Source organism: Eumetopias jubatus, unplaced genomic scaffold, assembly GCF_037043125.1.
Source record: "Eumetopias jubatus isolate StellerSeaLion01/CBP00866 unplaced genomic scaffold, mEumJub1_p1.0 scaffold_6, whole genome shotgun sequence".
Lineage (NCBI taxonomy): Eukaryota > Metazoa > Chordata > Mammalia > Carnivora > Otariidae > Eumetopias > Eumetopias jubatus.
In genome coordinates, this window is record NW_028274812.1 from 8137619 (window position 1) to 8158084 (window position 20466).

The 20466-nt window shown below is 45.0% G+C and overlaps 1 protein-coding gene across 1 annotated transcript in view; it reads left to right on the forward strand.

Moving 5' to 3' along the window:
* Positions 1–4927: 4927 nt before the first annotated feature.
* The window catches only part of SLC22A2 (solute carrier family 22 member 2), a 30410-nt gene continuing 14871 nt past the window's right edge, over positions 4928–20466 (forward strand). Inside the window, exons 1-5 of the mRNA XM_028103401.2 lie at positions 4928–5338; positions 6954–7057; positions 12504–12658; positions 14828–14996; positions 19388–19502. Of these exons, the coding sequence (XP_027959202.1) occupies positions 4928–5338; positions 6954–7057; positions 12504–12658; positions 14828–14996; positions 19388–19502 (954 nt within the window). The remainder of the gene's footprint in view (positions 5339–6953; positions 7058–12503; positions 12659–14827; positions 14997–19387; positions 19503–20466) is intronic.

Genomic DNA, 20466 nt, shown 5'->3' on the forward strand with positions numbered 1-20466 from the left:
AATGACCTCCTCTGCGGGCGTCGGCCCCATCCCTGCTTGGAAAGCAACCACCTGGCTGTGTAGCACACTAGGCAGCCACCAACTGAGTTGTGTGCAGGGTCCTGGAGGCAGCATGTTAAGGAAAGAAAGGAGCTATAGCGCACTTCAGGGCTGTCCCTGGGGGTGGGGAGAATTGAATACCTGCTCTGTGGGAATGGGGTGATCTACTCTGGAAGAGAGAAGAGGCCAAGGTCAAAGAAAGTTATCCTTTAAATCTCTGAAGTTCTGGGTAGGAAAGTTTTAACTTAACCTACCTGACTCCAAAAGGGAGAATAATGTCCAAGTACATGGAAGATTCTGGAAGACAAATTCTGATACAATATGAGGAAGATCTTTCCAGCTATCCGTAATATCCAATAATAGACCAGGCTCACCTGACATAGGAAGCATTTATGTGGAACTATTTGGGACAGATGTCTGTGAGGAATGTAAGCATGGGGCTATTCTGATGTCCTCTGAGGTCCTTTCCACCCGGATGTTCTGGGTCAAGGCAGACCTTTTGCCACCATGCCTAGCCACAGGGCCCTCTGCCTAACCAGTTGGCAGTGATGTAGATGGGAAGCAGGGAATTGCAGAAGACACCAGCAAGTGCAAGACGAGGTGGGGCACAAGGAGGAGAGAAAGAAGGGAGAAGGGAGGGACAGAGATGGGGAAGAAGGTCTCACGAGTGACTACAGACCAGTGTGAGCCATTATGCTGGGTAGTCCTGTGTGTTCCTCCTCCTCAGCTCTCTGATATGCGTACAGTGGCCAGTTTACAAATTAGGAGCCTGCCCAGATGACACAGGTGCTCTAGGCCAAGGCTGGACCATAGTCCGGGCTATGTGGACTTGCCCCTTCTGGCCCCACCTGGCCTCCTGCCATTATCCCCATGAGCCACATAGGGAACACACAACACCCGTCACTGTGAGACACTCTGCCTTCAGTCATCCTTGTCTCGGGTAGACTTCAACGTACCCAAGGGGAAGCACTGACCCAAGACCACATCCTGCTTTTTCACTGTATCAGACATCTAATGTCAAAGCCATCCTGTGTAGCACGGGACCAAAGACCCCCCTCTCCCTTGCTGATGGGTCACCTGCTTCTGCCCTGTCGTCCTCCAAGGACCAGATGCCTGGCTTGTTGCTGGGTAGGAGTCTAACCACCCACCTAACCAGTTCCTGTCCTCCAGTGGGGAGAGCTGAGAAAGTTAGTCTAGACACAACCACCTTGCTCTGTGCCTCCAGAAAATAGCAGCCTGGGGACAATATTTCTTTACGTTGCAAAGGAACCTGATAAAGATTGAGAAATACTTCCAGTATTAATTACAATAATCATCAGATTATGTGGATTAGATTATCATTCACCATAGGATCAGATTAGCCTTTATCATACTTGTGAGTATGTAAGCACCAACTCCCCCCAAACGGAAGTGATAGGGGCACAAGAGACCAGATTCAAATTGTAAATTCTGAGTTAGCTCTATCTTACGCCCCCGCATCCCCCTGGGTGGTTTCTCTCCTCTAGCTGTTCAACCGCCTATGTCTTTGCTGAGGAGTCTAGCCTGTCACCTGCCAACGATGAATGTTATGGTGGCCATGCTGTGGGCTTTGCCCCTGTGCTCATAGTCGATGGAAAATTGTTGATGACAGGCAAACCGATTGCTCTAAGGGGTCTGAGCTCTTACCTTCTCCTTATCTGATTGTTTACTGTAAGTAATTCATAGTGGATTTCAACATCATTTTTCCTTGGCAAACAACACTCATCTTGCCTCTCACCTGATGCCCTCTTGCTCAGGGCATAAAGATCTGGTGTCTCGAAGTGGATCATGTCAATGAGTCAAACCCAGGGTGCAGGTGTTTGTAAAATGTCCTAGTAAGAGGCAGTCAGGACCACCTCTGGGTTCCTGGGATTGGAGTTGAGTGTCATGACCTTGGTCACTTTTTAAGAACTCACTCTGTCAGCATTTCTGGTGAATGAGGGGGAGGCAGAGGAAGGGAGCACCCTAGCCTCAGGGTCTGACTCATCCTTAACTGGCTAGCTGACACTGAGGAAGTTCCTATAATGCTCTGATCCCCAGCATCCGCATCTGTGAAAAAGGAGCATTCACATCCAGCACACAGGGATGTTCTTCGGATTACAGGAGAGAAGTTACGTGAACACAGCCCCTCAAAGATGTCCTGGAGCAGAGCATGTGCTCCGGAGATGGAGCTCCCTTGTCCCCCTCCTCCATGCCATGCTGGTGGCCACGGGCAATGGCACTCAATAAGTCCACCTCTGGTTTCTGTCATCAGTTCCCTGGGATCAGAGAAGAAGTCGGAGGTGGAAGTCGTGGTGCTAAGACCAAAGCCACAGCTGGTCATGTCTGACTCCTAGGAGGAACCACAGACCACCTCAACCTCTTCACATCAGGCATAGCAATGGTGCAGACCTCTACTATGTGATGGGTGTCACCTTGAAGAGGAAGGAGTCCTGGTTCTGGTCATCCTGGAGGAGACAAGTAGGTCGAGTAGGGAGAGGTTATACAGGGACAGGCACCAGTGCTATCTAAGATGGAACTTTTCTATTAACTAGAAATGTTGGACAGGGAAGCTGGCAGCCTCCAAGGCTGAGTGGCTGTGTGTACTGAAGATCTTATTGAGGGATCCATACATTTGACGGAGGCTGGTCTAGGTGGTAACTGGTCCCTGCCTATTCTTCCCAGCTAGGGAATTATGTTCTTGGTGCTCCGCATCCTTGTTCAGATGACTAGATCACACTGCGGGATTGCAGACAGCAACTTTTAATGCAATGCTGTGTTGCATGGAGTTCTGACATTCTTTTAAGATGATTTTAAGAGACATTTAGGAGACAAACACGATTTGAAGTTAACAAGAGACTGACTAAAATACTTAAAAGAGGGACGAGATGCCCACAGTGGTCATAAAAAAGCTCGAACTTATTCCTGGGAATCTAGATAGAGCAGGCTTTAGCTGGGGCTCTTGATGTCCATGCCCATTGGTAGTTCTGGCTTGCCGGCTTCTCCAGCACCCAGCTGGTTTATGTGAAGCAGAAAGAAAACCCAGGGAGGAAACTCACCACTGCGTCTTTGGGCCCAGAGGTCCCTAGCCAGTCAGCCTTCTTTCCACTGCTCCGTCTCTTACAACTGTTTCATAAATAGTACCCGGGATTTTCATTGTACTCAGTGGGAAGAATAAAGGAAAGTACACCTACTCCATTTTCCGTGGAAGCAAAAGTTAAACGTACATTTTTCTTGTTTAACGTTGCCTTATCTTTTTGCTGGTTGGCACTATTTCTTTATCTTTCCTTTATTTTATCAATGATATTTAATTTTTATTTGAAAACTATCTCTGCATCTGGGGAGCTCCTCAGGCACGGACTGGAACACATCTCAGATTCATGGCCACACTGGGCCACAGCCTCATCTCTCATAAATGCTTCCTGGCACCTGTAATGGCCACAGAATGAGCCACAGCTTTCCAGAAGTCTGGTGTTTCCAGAAGACGAGATCTCTGCTCCCTGCAGCCTACCCCTGGCCTTGGATATGTCATCCATTTCTTGTTGGTTTTGTTTTGTTTTCTATTGAATAGCCAGTGGGTGTAATTGCAGATAAGCTTTGTCATTATACCTTTTGTACCAGAAATACTCCCCCAAACTCTTGGTTCTACGGAGTCTGAACCCACTCCCTTGGTCAGTGGCAAACTGGGGCCGGGGGAGACAGAGATGCTCCCAGCCTGATGCCACCAAGCAGAGCACCCCTGTGAGCCAATGAAGGTGCAACAGAGGTTGACAGGAGCCTAACAGGCACCTGCTTCTTGCCTTTTCAAGAAAATAAGATGCTTGAAGCTGCAGCAAGGAAGCGGGTCCTTAGGATCCACTACTTTTAGACCCGGGCTATTATACCCACTGACTGTTCAATGGAAGAAAAGGAAGTAAGAAACTGGATTAAAGTTCTGTTATTTTAATTTGCAGATATGTCCACAGGTCACCTTCTATGACAGCTATGGGGCAGCTTCCTGCTGTAGTAAGGATCCTTTTGCACACCAGGAAAGACGGGCTGTTTGCATCTCTGACCACAGGCAGAGATATCTAGGACCAAAGAAGAATGAAGATACTCCTGCCTGCATTTGCACTTGACCTGTACATGCAGTGAACATTTTCTTCTTTCCTCACAAGTGGGTCAAGGAAGGACACTTCAGGGTTGTAAAGCAAGAATGCCAGACTGGCATTCCTTAAAATCCTTAAAAAGCAGAATTACAAAATCTGGAAATAAAAAAAATCAAAACAAGCAGCCACAACGTGGGATCCCCAGTGTACTTGCTGTTGTTTGTAGAATGAGGCCAGGGGTAGAATTTGCAAACCGTTTTGAATCCAGACAAGAGCTCTGACCCAAGACCATGATTCACGTTACACTGGGCAGCAAAGCCAAATGCGTGTGCGTTCTCTGTAGCACCTTAGAGAAAAGGTTGGCTGCGTGGGTGAGATACGAATATATTAATTTCCTGGACACTGAGTTAACTAGGGAGAGATTAACAGGTCTGCGATATGTGAACGCTCTCCGATTTCTCCCCGTGTGATACAGAGGAGGGACTGTTTGTGGTTCTGGTATGAGGTAGCACAAATTCACTGAGAGTGGTGTTACAACGAACACAAACATCTGGCCCTGTTACTTGCTCTGGGCATTTTGGGAGAGCAGCAGGACACACATCCCCCGGAGGAGGGCATGGTTGGAAATTAGCCTGAGCAAGTAAGTAAAGGTCTGGATCAAAGGCTAGGCACTTTCTAAAGTCAACTCCCTCCCACCCTTTGACTCTTGGTCAAGAGCTGTGCTGAGCTGGCCACGGCCTGGCTCAGGGACGCTCGTACCAGCACAGGGAAAAGCATCAGGACTCCTCCGGCCTCTCGTAATAATGCCAACCATGGATGACATTCTAGAGCACATAGGGGAATTTGACTTTTTCCAGAAACAGACATTTTTCCTGTTAGCTCTACTCTCTGCAGCGTTCACCCCCATCTACGTGGGCATCGTCTTCCTGGGCTTCACCCCGGACCACCGCTGCCTGAGCCCCGGGGTGGCCGAGCTGAGCCGGCGATGCGGCTGGAGCCTGGCGGAGGAGCTGAACTACACGGTGCCCGGCCCGGGGGCCATGGGCGAGGCCTTCCCCCGCCAGTGCCGCGGCTACGAGGTGGACTGGAACCGGAGCGCCCTCAGCTGCGTGGACCCTCTGGCCGGCCTGGCCACCAACAGGAGCCACCTGCCGCTGGGGCCCTGTCGCCACGGCTGGGTGTACGACACGCACGGCTCGTCCATCGTGACCGAGGTAAGTGAGTGCAAGACTTGCATTAGGAAAAAGCCAATAGAGTAGCTTTTCTTAAGGAAGAAGCCAGGAAGACCCGGTTCTTACACTGTCTGGACATGCTCTTTGGACTCAGAGAAGCTTATAAAATCCCAGTTTCCAACAAAAACATGCAGCCTCTTATTTGTCTGGAGTATGAGTGAAGTAGTTAAACCTCATCAAATTCTGACAATAATGATTCCAGTGCACGCAAGTTTCAGCGGTAAGAAACAAGCAAAAGCATAGCAGATTCCTGGAAATAATTCCAGGAGAAGGAAAATTTTCAAGCCTCCTCTTTTTTTCTGAAAGCCCTCCATTCTGGCCGCTGTATAACAGATGGACCGCTGAGAGCTCATGGAACTCACTTGAACGTTGCCTCCCTGTGATAGGATATGTTTTTCTCTTGATGGCTGTTTTTCTCTCTTTGATTTGCTCAAAACATTTGCATAAAACCTTCTGGGGCTGGAGCTTTTGTTAAGGCACTATTCCTTTATTAAAAACTCTGACATTAGCATCTAATTATGAAGACTCATCTTAATGAATATAGAGAAAACAAACAAAACAAAAAAAAAGTGGAGACCTGCTTTTATTGGAGACAAAGCAAAATGGGAGGATGCAATTATTCTAAAACTCCAGAGAAAGCCAGCTGCCTGGCTTAATTTAAAAGGACCGCTGGGATAATGTGAAGACATCCTGCATGAACAGACTTTTACGCAGAGGAGCTTTTCTTCAATGGTCTAATAGTTACACAAAACCATAGATCCAGGTCATAGATATAACACCGTACAATTTTAAAAGGCTATACAGCGTGGCTTAATCTCATCCCTTCATACAGAGATGAGGAAGCTGAGGCCCAGAACTGAGAAAAATTTTGCCCAAGGCCACAGAGTGAGAGAGTTAGCAGTTCGCTCTAGAAATCAGATCTCCCCACTTCCAGGCCAGCACCTGTTCTTCCTTCAACATTGTCTCTTGTTCCAAATGAGAGCAAATGTAACAGCCTACTAAGACATTCCTGCTTCCCCTACCGTTAAAGAGACAGCAAAGAGAAGCTAAACAGCCCATCTTCCTTGGGGCAGCATTTATATCCTATTTACACACCAATTTGCTTCTGTGTATTAAAGTTAGAAAGGGAAAGTGGCGGGGGGGGCACTGGGTGGCTCAGTGGGTTAAGCCTCTGCCTTCCACTTGGCTCATGATCCCAGGGTCCTGGGGTAGAGCCCACATCGGGCTCCCTGCTCAGTGGGGAGTCTGCTTGTCCCTCTGCCTCTGCCCTCCCTTCTCTCTCTCTCTCAAATAAATAAAATCTTTTAAAAATACATATATTTAAAAAGAAAGGGAAACCTGATTTCAGCTGATTTAGCCAACAACAGAATTTGGCTTAATGACGTACTTCCAGAGGGAATGCTAAATAGATTATGGGACAAATCTTCCAGGTGTGTAAAGAAAATTCATATAAGCAAGAAACAGTTGGTTTATCACCATGCCATTCAGCCACATCAGTTCAATGCAAGGAATATTCAATGAGTTTCCCTGGGTTGAGTTGTGTCTAATAGAATGTTGTTTTCTCTCCTGACCCGGGAAACCTTTCGCCCCTCTGCAGTTTAACCTAGTGTGTGCCAATTCCTGGATGCTGGACCTGTTTCAGTCGACTGTGAATGCAGGATTTTTTATCGGTGCTGTGGGTATCGGCTACCTAGCAGACAGGTGGGTGCCATGTGAATTTGGTGGAATTTAAGAAGTCCTGCAGGTCCGGGAAGCACTTGGATTCACTTGCCCCTGCTTGAATAGCATCCTTTCCCCAAACACAAAGACCACAATTTCCTGGCCTCATGTCAGTCGTCTTGACAATTTGAGGTTTCTTCTGCTGCTTTGATCGGCACTACCGATGTGACTATTTTCCAATTCCCTGGGGCCATAGAGGAACATTTCTCCCTTAGGCAGCAGTTTTTCCTTGTGGGCTAGGGTCAGAAGGGAGAGTCATAGATGACTTGATCCCTTTTGTGATTCCCAATTCATTGGCCTCATCATCATTCCCCCATCCATGAGCCTGCAGGGCCCTGAGCTCTCCCTCCTTTGCCTGCCTCTCCTACACCCAAAGCCAGTATAGACTCTCCGTGTGGCTGTCCCTGTCTGGTCCTTGGCATTGTAGGAGTACTGAATTGGGGCCCTGGGGCCAGATGTAATTATAGGTGTGGAACGCAGGATATGATCTGGTAAAAGGGAAACTGGGTCCATCTACACTGACAGATGTAAATATCCACTTCCATAATGTCAGTGTCCCTGGAGAGAGATGAGAAAAGACCTCTCTGTATAGAACATATAGCAAATGGTCCCCTTGGATGGTGTGTGTCTTCAGGGAGCTAGTTTTCCGTGAGTTGTATGAATCCAGCTGTGCCTGTATGTCTTATTTATCCATCACTTTGAAATCCCAGATTCGCGGTGCTGACAGTTCTTTATAACAGGCATCTTTACCAGGTTGATGGCCAATTAGATATTTTTAGGAGTCCTCAAAAGGGAAATGAACAGAAAAATTTGCTTTATAGTTGATACTTTAGCACTCATAATACTATTTATTGGGTATTGTCCATGTGCCAGGCACCATGCTTAACTGTTTGGACAGTATCATTCTCTTTAATAACTAGTCACCCATGAGCTCATGATATAGAACTATAGAATAAATATATGTAGTCTAATCTGTTTAATAAATTTATATTTATATTTATTACAAAATAAATTTATATTTATTACAAAATATAAATATATATTTAATTCTGAAATAAATGCCAGATGCACTTTATGCTTGTTGCCCTCCCCAACGTGATGCAAATAAACCCAAACCCGTGAGCATTATATTAAATGTAAATCGAATATTTTCCTTGATTATGCTGTATTGTCAGGCTGGAGGAAAACTTGCAAGTGAGTTAAAGATTAATAACAATAGCTTAATCTGTCCTCTCCCAGGGACATCTGCAGTTTCATAGCCTGGGCCCCCACTGTGGCAGCAGGAGGGAGGAGGGCAGAGCAGTTGAGGCCACTGAGCCACAGGGCAGCTCCGTCCTTCATGCCACTTCTGTAACTGTCTGCTTAGTCTTCCTTTAAAGGTTCTTCCTTTGTGTGGGAGGCTTGTGAGGTAAGGAGGAAGGTCATCGGCTTTTATTTTTCTTGCCCCACAAGTGAGGTCTGTGGTTTGGAGAAGACTCTGTAAGTCAGGAGAGTTGCCGGCAAGGGACAGTCTGGAGTCTGCCTTGCTCCAGTGTGTCTGTCTGGCCCGTCCGTCGGCTCCTCACCCCCCGCTCCGCTCCCTTGTTCCCTGTAAGGCAGAGATACTAACACTCAACTGGAAGTGAGCAAATAGGTGGCTGAGCTTCACAGCTGGTTAAATAAATAAGTTAATTATTCTCATCCCACTCAAGGAGTAGGAGACTGGTTATAATTCCCCACTGACAGTGCATTCCTGATTTATAATCCTTAATTATCCACCTTCTTGGATGACCTCATTATTTTGTTCCTATTGTTGAAATCTCCTATGCAAAGTTGATTACTCATTATTCTTCCCCGCAAAAATGAATATCCAAACCTCCATTTCTTTTTCTTAAGTTGTCTGAAGTTTGGGTGGTTGTTGCCTCTTCCTTTCTGTTCTACTCAGGTATGCATGTGAGAGTGGGTAATAAGACAACAGCCAGTGGAGAAAAAGAAAAGGCAAGTTATCTTTGTATACTTGATGCCTATTTCTGGACAATATTCAGATCTTATACAAGGGTACAAGAATCTCATGGAAACTCATTTTATGCTACAGATTAAACCAACATTAAATAAAATAGATTGTCTTCTATGATACTTTTGAAAAATATGAACCATCGGTTGATTAAGGTAGCTTTTAGAAGAAAACCAGAAGGATATTATGAAAATGTTGTAAATAAGGATACGGCTGTTTAAACCATGTCAGCTTTCTGAAGGTCAGTTTGCAAATGGACTGGAGGAAGGAAGGATGGGCATGTGTCAGAGAGTTTGAAAATAAACCTTTTATAATATGTCTAATTTATGTCCTCATTCAAACCTCCTAAAGAATGTTTTTTAGTATCACCTGACACAAAAAAGTCATCTCTCACCAATTCCAGATTTGTTACTCCACTGATCAGTAATTATAAGCTCTGTATTTAGTGGCATGCTTATAAAAGTTCAATGACTGGCTTTCTGGGGGATAAAGCCTTGATGTATACCATTTGCTGATTTCCATGGTGTACATACTCCCACCGTGGTCGTTTCAAGCTACCAAAAAATGAGGTCACTGAACACAGAGTTGGCTAGAAATACGTACCATTTTACAGTATTTCCACTGTACAGATGCAAAGGACACAAGTAAATAATCTCACAAGCGTCAACAATCATCAAACATGGTAAAATAATTAGGAAACAGTGTTTTTGCATGTTTATTACACTTGTTTTTAATATAATTTACTTAAGTGTATGATGTAATTTTTAACAATGACTGTGTTCAACAATTAGTTCGAAAATTTTCTGAAAGCCTAACAATCAGTTCCCAAGAGCCAGCACCCACAGTCTATATTTCATGAGGGAACTAGATCAGAGCAGAATCAAAGCCCCAGTGGGTCATCGTCAAACTTACCCAACTATGTGAAACTCTCCTAAACAAGCTCCCTACTACCGACTATGTGCCAAGGCACTGTATTGGGCATCCAGATGTGTTATACGTCATTTAGGATCAAAACAGCCTTTTTAAAATGATTTTGTTATCCCCAATTTGCAGATGAGGAAACTCAGTGAAATGAAAGTAGTGCTTCCCAATGTTAATGTGCATATAAACCACCCGGATTTTGTTAGAACTCTGATTCTGATCCAGTGGGGCCTGGAGTGAGCCCTGCATTTCTAACCACTCCCAGGTGTTGCTGATGAGGCCTGGGCCAAATTGAGTAGTAAGTAGCTAATGGATTTATGAAGCTAGCAGTGTTGGAGTCCCCCCCCCCCCCGCTGTTTTAGCTCTTTATTTTTCACTTAATCACTTACGTGATCCTGTTGCAGGGAGAAGTCTCAAACCACTATCCTAGATCTCCCAAACTTCTTCCAGCCATGCCATATTTTTGTAATAACATTATGTCCTTATTTGGAACATATCCCCCACTGAAGTTTTTTTGCATCATAGCTTTGATTTTCTGAAGGTTGCCATGCTCTGAGTTTCCAATGGTAAATATACTCCCTTATCAGCCACAGGATTTTATCCATCTACAGGAGCAGGACTACTATGGTATGCCCAAGTCAACTTTTTGAAGCTAGAGAGCTATCCTCTGAGCAAATGTTTATAAACTCCTCGGGGGTAAAGAAAGGGATTTGGTGGGAGAATATGGGAAGAAAGGCGAAAATACTTTGTTGAGATGTGACTTTAGAAGACTTTGAATAAAAGGCCAAGGAGGTAGGGGTGTCTGGGTGACTCAGTCAGTTAAGCATCCAATTCTTGGTTTCGACTCAGGTCATGTTCTCAGGGTCGTGAGATGGAGTCCGACCGGGCTCTGTGCTCAGCACAGAGTCTGCTTGTCCCTCTTCCTCTGCTCCTCTCCCCACTTGCTCTCTCTCTCTCTCTCTTTCTCTCTATCTCTAAAAAAATGGCCAAGGAGGCAGATATTTACAGTGGGGAACAATTAACTAAGAATTAAGAACTGCATAGCCAGAGGTGCCTGGGTGGCTCAGTTGGTTAAGCGACGCCTTTGGCTCAGGTCATGATCCTGGAGTCCCGGGATCGAGTCCCGCATCAGGCTCCCTGCTCAGCAGGGAGTCTGCTTCTCCCTCTGACCCTCCCCCGCTCTCATGCTCTCTCTCTCTCTCTCAAATAAATAAATAAATAATCTTAAAAAAAAAAAGAACTGAATAGCCAAAAGAGGGTTTTAAGAATTTTATCTGTTTACATTAATTACTCGTGAGACTGCTTGATCTCTAAATTTCAGATTTAAAACATTCACATCCCAAATAATTGTTAATGATGTTGCAGATTATTTTTACATGGTCAGTTAATATTGAAATCGACACTAGAACACAGATGCCTACAAGCAGAACGGCTGATAAAAAATTTTCATCCACCATCAAATGTGCAAAGTGAATGACATAAAGCGCTCGTGACTCTTCAGTTTGAAGTACATATGAAAAGATTAAATAAAACACTGCTTTCTATGAAGAATCTTTAAAATATCCATTAACGGCCAATTAGGGTGTCTCTTAGAACAAAACAAGGTGGGCATGATGACATGATGACAATATGAACGAGTTGTCCCAAGTCAACTTTCAGAGAGCCTGCCTTACAAACAGAAGGCAGGAAATGGGGGAGACCAACTGTCTAGCTCTTTACGTGTAATATCCTCACTTAATCCTCTTGTCAACTGGGTCAGATAGGTCTTTACCAGATGAGGAAATTGAGAAAGGTTGAGTAACCGGCCTACATTACACTACGTGATAAAGCCAAAATTCAACCAGGTCTCTAAGTTTTCCCCTCCTCTGTGTCCTGGGACACTCTCCAGGTCCCTCAGCTGATGAAACCCAAGTCCCTCAGACCAAAGGTGTGGAACCTATCTTGCTGGGGTACTCCAGGACAAAGATGCCCCACCCCCACCCCACAGCGGACACCAGAGACCTTTTCCATGGAGACATGCAAATAACACAAAGTCCAAAAGCAGTGTTGAAAATGGATGGGGGAGTACATTAAACACTGAATTTTCTTTTTCCTAAAGCAAAAACTCTTGGATGGGCAGTTGGTTGAGACTGTTAGTGCAAAGGCCCCCACTCCTACGATGATGGAAGACCCAGACGGGCCCCTAGGGCATTGAGCACTGGGTGGCCTGGAAGAATCAGCCCCTGCCTGAATACCCTCCACAGTGTGGGACTGAGAAGGTTCTCTAGCCCTGGGGTGAACGGGCTCATTGTGCATAGAATTTTCACAGAACGCCCTGAGGGAAAGTGCTGAAGCAAACTAACCTGAAGTCAGGGATTCTCTTGATGGGCATCAATCCGAGCCTCCTGAGTTTGCATAATTCAGAGCTAACCTCCCCTTAAGACCCTTAAGATTTCCGTAGCTCGCGTGCCATTTTCTACAGGCTTCATGAATCTGATCTAATGCTATGTTCTCTCTTTGTTTCTCTCCTTGCAGGTTTGGTCGTAAGCTCTGCCTCTTGGTGACGATCCTCATAAATGCTGCATCTGGAGTTCTCATGGCCGTTTCCCCAAACTATACATGGGTGTTAATTTTCCGCTTGATCCAGGGTCTGGTCAGCAAGGCAGGCTGGTTAATAGGCTACATCCTGAGTAAGAATTGCTCGTGGCTATAGCTGTGAGAACAAAGCCATGTTGCTGCCAAAATCCTCAGGAGACAGGAGGGGGCTGTGCCAAAAAATGGACCCAGCTTCAAGAAAATGTTGAGAGATTTTTTTTTTTTCTGTATCAAAAGGATTTCTAAAATCTTTTCAGTCCACTCATTCTGCATTCTTCCTCTAAAGAAAACAATGAAGACAGAAATGAGGGTAAACATCAAGCCATCCAGATTCTAATATAACTTCTTAGGAAAAAGTTTTCTGTACCCTGGGGTGTTACACACAGAGAAAATCTAGCCTACCAGGCCTACACATGGAAAATTATGTGGTGACAGATACGTCAGACTTATTAAGGGACTTTACTGCTTTGCATAAATGGATTCTAGGAAATCTCTTGTTATCCTCAATGTATATACATGGAAAGGGAGAACGTGAGCACTGTGGAGAGTCTAAGTTCCCCAGCCACTTGTCTGACGAGGAATATCTTCCCATCCCACTCACTAGCAGCCAGAGTTACGTGGAAGATCCACGAAGTATAAGAGAATATTTGAATCCTAACAGCATAGCATCTTTAAAGCCATATTAAGAAAAATTAGCGTCCTAATTAGATCTTGGGAATGAACTCCATCTTTCTTTTCCCTTGGCAACAGTCAAATAGCATCCAATGAAAGGAAATGGATGCTTTGAAATTGAAACCATCACCATCATAAAACCCTGGTTACCCATGAGAGCTAGAATATGTGTGCTTAAAATTGTACCTGGTAAAGTTAATTTGCAACTCAGAAGAAAGATGCTGGATGCTATTATGTGCTGTCCTGGTAGACATTTAATCTATATGTGGGCAGCAAAGTAATTTATTAATGTACTGTTATTCAATCAGTAATTTGGTTTTTAGAACACATGATATGTAGAAATAGGTATAATTTAATTGTATAAATTTAAATTTCAGCCTTCTGCCCATTAATTTCTTCTCCAGTCCCTCTCACTGTCCTTGAGGTACATCTTGCTGCTTGACCTCTTTCTGCCCCATGACCCCCAGACCCCATCCATGACCCCAACCACTTCGAAATATTTCTATTTACTGAGCACTTACAGACTTTTGCTTAACTTTGTTTTAAATACTTTTTGATCATTTGCAGTAATATATAGAAATATCTTTTGAGGGCATTTCTATATGGTTTATAAATAGTTGAAGTCTTTAACATGATTACTAAACATTTAGAGCCAAAGGTCTGTGGCTCATGGAATAGCTGGAGTTTAAATTCTAGTGTGTGCATGATATAGAAATGACTATCCCCTAAATCCATGTACTACAGACTCCACACATCTGTCAAGATGCAGTCATGGAATGGGAGAAAGCTGATTATTCTACCACATGCAGTGGTGTGCTGATAACCTGGCTTTTAGAAAACAAAAAGCCCTGATTTTTGGTGTTGTCTGATTTCTAAATTGTAAATACTCCCACCATGACTGACTTTAAGATACCAATGCATTTAAAAACCAGCTTGCAAAATTCCTGGAAATTTAAAAATCAGTTCTTGCAAGCCAGTACTAGTTGACCAATCATATGGAAACCCACTAAACCCACTACCAGGTTTCCAAGCCATTTACACACATTATCAGGACTGCCAAGAAAATATTTAACTCATATAAGAAAACGAGTTGTATTGAGATGTTCATTTACATAAAAACCACCTACGGTCTCAAGTCAATCTTTGATCCATTTATTCAGGACTTAAATTACCATTGCCTTACTACTCTAGATCAAAATTTTGCAAATAAAAACAACTGGATTTTTTTTAAAGGCAAAAACAATTAAAAAAAATAAAAACAACTTTGGATTGCTTCAAAACAATTTTTGCATGTATCTGAAATCCAGTTGCATTTGCCCTTGAAATTATTCTCTAAATCACACATTTTGCTCACACTGGCAGGCCTCTCACCTCACCCAATGTGGAATTACAAGATCTTAGATTAATTAATGTGGCAGCAATAATTATAACACAATAGGCCCCAAGTAACGTTTAAAATTTTTCAGAAAGCTATTTAAAAAACTTCTAGAATTTGGCCTCTTTTTTGAGGTTGGCATGCTCGTTTCCCCGAAATTGGACAGCCAAGTCATTGTCCTACCGACTTGCATTGACCATTTGGGTTCTCTCTGCAGTTACAGAATTTGTCGGGCTGAGCTATCGGAGAACAGTGGGTGTTGTTTACCAAGTGGCCTTCACCGCTGGGCTCCTGGCATTGGCTGGGGTGGCCTATGTGCTTCCTCATTGGAGGTGGCTACAGCTCACTGCTACTCTGCCCAACATCTGCTTCTTGCTCTATTACTGGTAAGTCCATTTGGAACAAAAAAAGAAAGAACTTGAACTATTTCATTTCTCTGAAAAGGCTGCCTCCCCTAAGGCACACTATCCTTCCAAATTCCAACGTGTCCTTCACTCTTTCCTTTCATGAAAAGTCCAGGTCCATGTTTCAGGATTAAAAAAACAAAACAAAAACAAAAAAATACCATGAGCTTCAATCTGTCTTCCTCTCTAGAAATCAAATGTCCTTTTACTTTGGGCTTAAGAGTTTTTAGATTTATGTCTTTTCACATTATCTATGTGGTGTTTATTTTATTTCTTTTTAAGATTTATTGATTCATTTTTGAGAGAGAGAGAGAGGCCACGTGAGGTGGGGGAGGGGCAGAGGGCGAAGGAGAGAGAGAATCTCAAGCAGACTCCTTGCTTAGCTCAGAGCCCAACGAGGGGCTGGATCGCATGACCCTGAGGTCACCACCTGAGCCAAAATCAAGAGTCGGACCCTCAACCCACTGAGCCACTCAGGCGCCCCAAATTATGTGTTGCTTAAATTAACTTCTAGTGACTGTGGTGCCCTTGGCAGAGATTGACAATAGTAGTATTCTTACTCTCTCCCTGCTCAGAGGAGACTTTAGTGTAAGAGAAGATGGAGTGTAGCTGTGTCACCACTTCCCCATGTCCCTGCCCAAGGCAGACATCTCTAATCAATCCCATCAGTCCTATTCCCAGATCAGGCCAAAGGGACACCCCAGACAGACCATGCAAATCAGAGTCTCCAGGGCATGCGAAATGTTTGTTACACCTGCCGAGGGAACCACGGAAGCAGTGGAAACAGCAGAAACTATCAGAAATCCCTCATGTGAGGTTACCCGAAATAAAGCGAGAGGGATGCTGAGTTATCAAGCAAACCCCTCTCCCGTGCAACAGGCCACTTTCTGGATGTATCCACTTGTTCTTCCCATAGTCGTCTAAGAATTAAGCATCTCAACTCTTCCCAGGAAGCCCGTCTCTCCTCCAAAAGCTGGTCAAACTCTCGAGACTAACCCTAACCCCCCTCCCATATCCATTCTTCCTCTTTTTATGTCTCTGAAGCCATACCTGCAATAAACTCTTCCTGGTTTCTTCAACATTTGTTCTGCCATCCTCCAATCCAAGTTTCATTTCTAAAATCCAGTTCCACCGTGTTCCTCTCCTGCCTCAAAATCTTTCAACGGTTTTGTTTCCCTGATGCTTTAGCACAACAGAAAAGACACACCTATTATCCAAGTTCTGACCACCTCTGGAGCCCTCCTTCTTGCCATTTTTACTCAATAGAATCAAATTTAATTTACTTACAAATCTATAACCTCCATGATGCAACCACCAACATTAAAAGATCACTGGCGATGTAGAGTAGAAAACAGGTGTTTGGGGGGCAAGAGTGGGGATAAAGACATTAGGCAAGGAACTATTGCCATGATCCTTGCAAGAGAAGACAGGGCCTGAAATAAGACAAGTGAAGGAAACTGTAAACACATTGCATCAGGTAGCAATGACAGAGGTTGGTGGAGACTGAATGTGAAGGTTTAGAGAGAAGAGGTGCCTTGTGGGTGGAGCAGAGGTTTGTGTGTATGTGCTGGGGGCACCGTTCAGAGATAAGGAACACAGGAGGAGGTTTGAAAGGTGGGATGATGAGGCGAGCTTGGGACGTGCAGAAGTTGGAGATTCAGAAAGGGCATGAACATGCGCATAGCTAGGCGGGGTTGAACGTAAGGATCAGGAATTCAAGTAAAATTCCCGTCTTTGTTGTAGCTACGGGATGGAGGCAATCACTCAGAGAAAATGAGCAGAGTCAGGAGCGGAAGGAAATGGGGTAGATCACAAGAAAACACCAAATCCTGAAAAGGCAAGCTGAGGATGAGGAGCCAGGACAGAAGAAGAGAGAGGGGCTGCCATGATTAGAAGGGAGGAGCTATGGGGGCAGAGGGGATGTGGCAGTCACCGGAGGAGGGACTTCTGTGCCGGCTGGCCTTGATCAGCCTGCCCAGGTGGGGCCACGGTCCCCTGCCCCGTGGCATTACACACACGTCTCTGTAACCCTCACATATTACTGCTTGTTGAGATCAGCCGTTCACTTGACACTGAGGGACTTGTCCGTCTGTCCCAGTAGGCTGTCAGCTGTTTGAGGGCAGGTAACACTGTTAATGGCTAACTCCTACTTCATCATCAAGCAAGCCACTTTACTATGGAACCCAAAGCTCATGTTCCAGAGACTTCTCATTGAGCCAGAATTTACATTCCCGGCAAGTGTACCCAGGGCACCCAATTCTGCACTTAGAGCTTCAAAAAGTTAATTTCTATTCTCCCAGGTAATTCTTGCACTATCTGGATATGCCTCTGAGAGTCCATCCAGACTTTCCGCCTGTAGGCTAGCCATTTATGGTTCCTGTCTTCTCTGACCTGGTTCCCAAGTCCTTCACCTTCTTAGCCCTTCAGCTCATGCAACACCTGGCTGAACTGACCCTGCTTCCTGAGGTGTGGGTGACGGGGCTGAACCTATGCACCAAATGTGATCTAGAAAAATCGCCCTATGGTGTCATAGCAGAAGGGATGCGCTCTGTGAGCTGTGGATCGATTATGGCTGAGCTCACCACATCTCCATTCTTAATGTCGAATCTTCATCAGTTGTCATTGAGTCCTCTCTCCACTGCACTCCCACAAACTTCCGTCCCGAGTTCCTTTAAGCCCCACCTCTCAGAGCAACCTTCTCTCCCGGAGTGAGGGCCCACATGACTCTAGGCCAGAACTCCCACCAGGCCAGCCCTGCTACCTCCAGCCTGCCAGTCCCTCTTCCTCCCATCGACCCTGAGCCAGCCGCTCCGAGTGGTCTCCAAACACAGATCCAAGGGGCCGGAGTCCTGCTCAAGGAGCTCCAGCGGCTCCCTGTGTCCGCCCAGATCCACCAGCTTGCCTCAAATTCTTACCTCCTTCTTTGAGAAATCAGCTCTCAGAATAATACACATAAAGTTCTTGCTTTCCCCCATGACAGAACCGCATCCTGCCACCAGCACCCCTGCAGCCCGGCTGTCAGCTCTCGGCACGTGCCGAGCCCCAGCCAACCTGCTTCTCGTCCCTCTAGCACAGGGCTGGCTGGATATTCAGCTGACCCCTGCTTTGCAGAGTCCCACTGGGAACTCTCTGAAGAGGGGGCCTGCAAGTTTCCTGCACAAGGCTGAATAAAAGTCAGCGGATGAAGGAGGAAAAACCCACATACCACAACCCCTCCCCTCGAAGCAGGGAGCCCAAGGCGGGGCTTGATCCCAGGAGCCCGGGATCATGAGCTGAGCTGAAGGCAGATGCCCAACTGACCGAGCCGCCCAGGTGCCCCATGCAATACAGTATTATTAACTATAGTCACCATGCTATATATTATATCCTCAGGATTTATTTATTTTGTAACTGGAAGTTTGTGCCTTTTGACCCCCTCACCCATTCTGTCCACCTCCTCCCCCACCAATCTGTTCCCTGTGTCTATGAACTTTGTTTGTTTTAGGTTCCACATATAAGTGAAATCATATGGTATTTGTCTTTCTCTGACTTATTTCACTAAGCATAATACCTTCTAGGCCCACCCATGTTGTCACAGATGATAAAACGTCATTCTTTTATATGGCTGAATAATATTCCATTACACACACACACACACACACACACACACACACACACACACACACACACACACCCTTAGGTTGTTTCCACGACTTGGCTCTTGTAGATAATGCTGCAAGAAACATAGGGGTGTGTATATCTTTTTGAATTAGCATTTCTCTTTCCTTCTTATAAATACCCAGAAGTGGAACGGCTGGATCATACGGTAGTTCTGTTTTTAATCTTTTGAGGACCCTCCGCATCGTTTCTCACAGTGGCTGCACCAGTTTGCGTTCCCTTCCCCTACACCCTGGTCAGCATGTTATTTCTTATTTTGTTGATTCTAGCCTTCCCAACAGATGTGAAGTGACATCTCATTGTGGCTTCAATTTGTGTTTCCCTGGTGATGAGTGATGTTGAGCATCTTTTCACGTACCTATTGGCCACCTGAATGTCTTTTTTGGGAAAATGTATATTAAGATTCTCTGCCCATTTTTAAGTCAGTTTTTTTTTTCAATTGAGTTGTATGAGTTCTTTGTATATTTGGGGCATTCGTCCCTCACCTGATATATGATTTGTAAATATTTTCTCCCATCCAGTAGGCTGCTTTCTTATTTTGTTGATTTCTTTTGCTGGGCAGCCCCTGCACAATGTTATCTCCTTTGTAGATCCAACTGAACTTCACTGTGTAAGATCCCTCGCAGAAATTTGATTATGACCCCTGGGGAAGGAAGCTCAGGAAGATGCCCCCATCCCATACTGAACAGCACTGATAACATTGTGCTATACCCTAGGTGCATACCTGAGTCTCCGAGGTGGCTGATCTCCCAGAACAAAAGTGCTAAAGCCATGGGAGTCATTAAGTACATCGCAAAGAAAAATGGAAAATCTCTGCCGGCCTCCCTTCAGGTAAGCAAGCAGCTGAATTATCAGATCAGGGAACAGGAGGATCTGGGAAAGCCATGCATTCTCAATAGGGAGTCGCAGACAGGGCTCATATGCAATAGGATATTTCTGTTGTACTAGGATTCATGGTCCCTGGTAAAGAAAATTCTAAATCATTCAAAAACATAAAACTAAAGGAAACCAAAAATCATTTAAAGGCAAACGAGGAGCTTCTATCGTGTGCAACCCAAGGCTGTGGGGGGCGGTACCAGATATATTCCTTCCCCGGGTGTCCATCTGCGTGCTCAGGGAGGGGGCTTCTCCCTGGAGGGAAGAGTCTTCAGACACAAATCATTTCTTAGAATTTTAAACATTTTGGATAGAAAATTGTCCCAAAACATTGTGAGCAGTCTTCTGTCTTTTAAAATGAAACACAACACGGGGGTGTCCGTTTTCTCTGCATTTCATGGTTTGCCTTTGGTAGACCTCATGACCTTTAGCTGAAGCCTTTTGATCCGACAGGGGATGGAAAAGCAAAAATCAAGCTGATTAGAAAACTCTGTCAAAATAAGAGTAATCGTCTCTGTGTCAGGATCTAAGATAGGTTACCTGTAAGCATTTATGATTTACATGACTTTAGAGTGAGCATTTGGGGACTCGGAAGCCTTTTTTTTTTTTACTTCCTCTCCGGTTTCTGGGTGGTTGGGGTAGATCCCCTTTTCCACAGATAACCAGCATAGCCCTGACTCTTAAGTTTCAGATCCTTTCAGAAATTGGTAAGGGATTAAAGCACACTCGAGTCACAGTCTGGCCAAAGGGCAGAGTTCATTCACATGAGAGCGGTGAGTCTGCAGGAGGTTCTTCCCCTGCTCCTTGGGCTTGCAGACACCCTCCTGTGTGGCTATAGGAAGAAGTGGTTTTTGCAAAGGTTCTGCTTCCTGAGCCCTGGAGATTGAATCTCAACTCGCACCACCTACTGTTTTCTTCT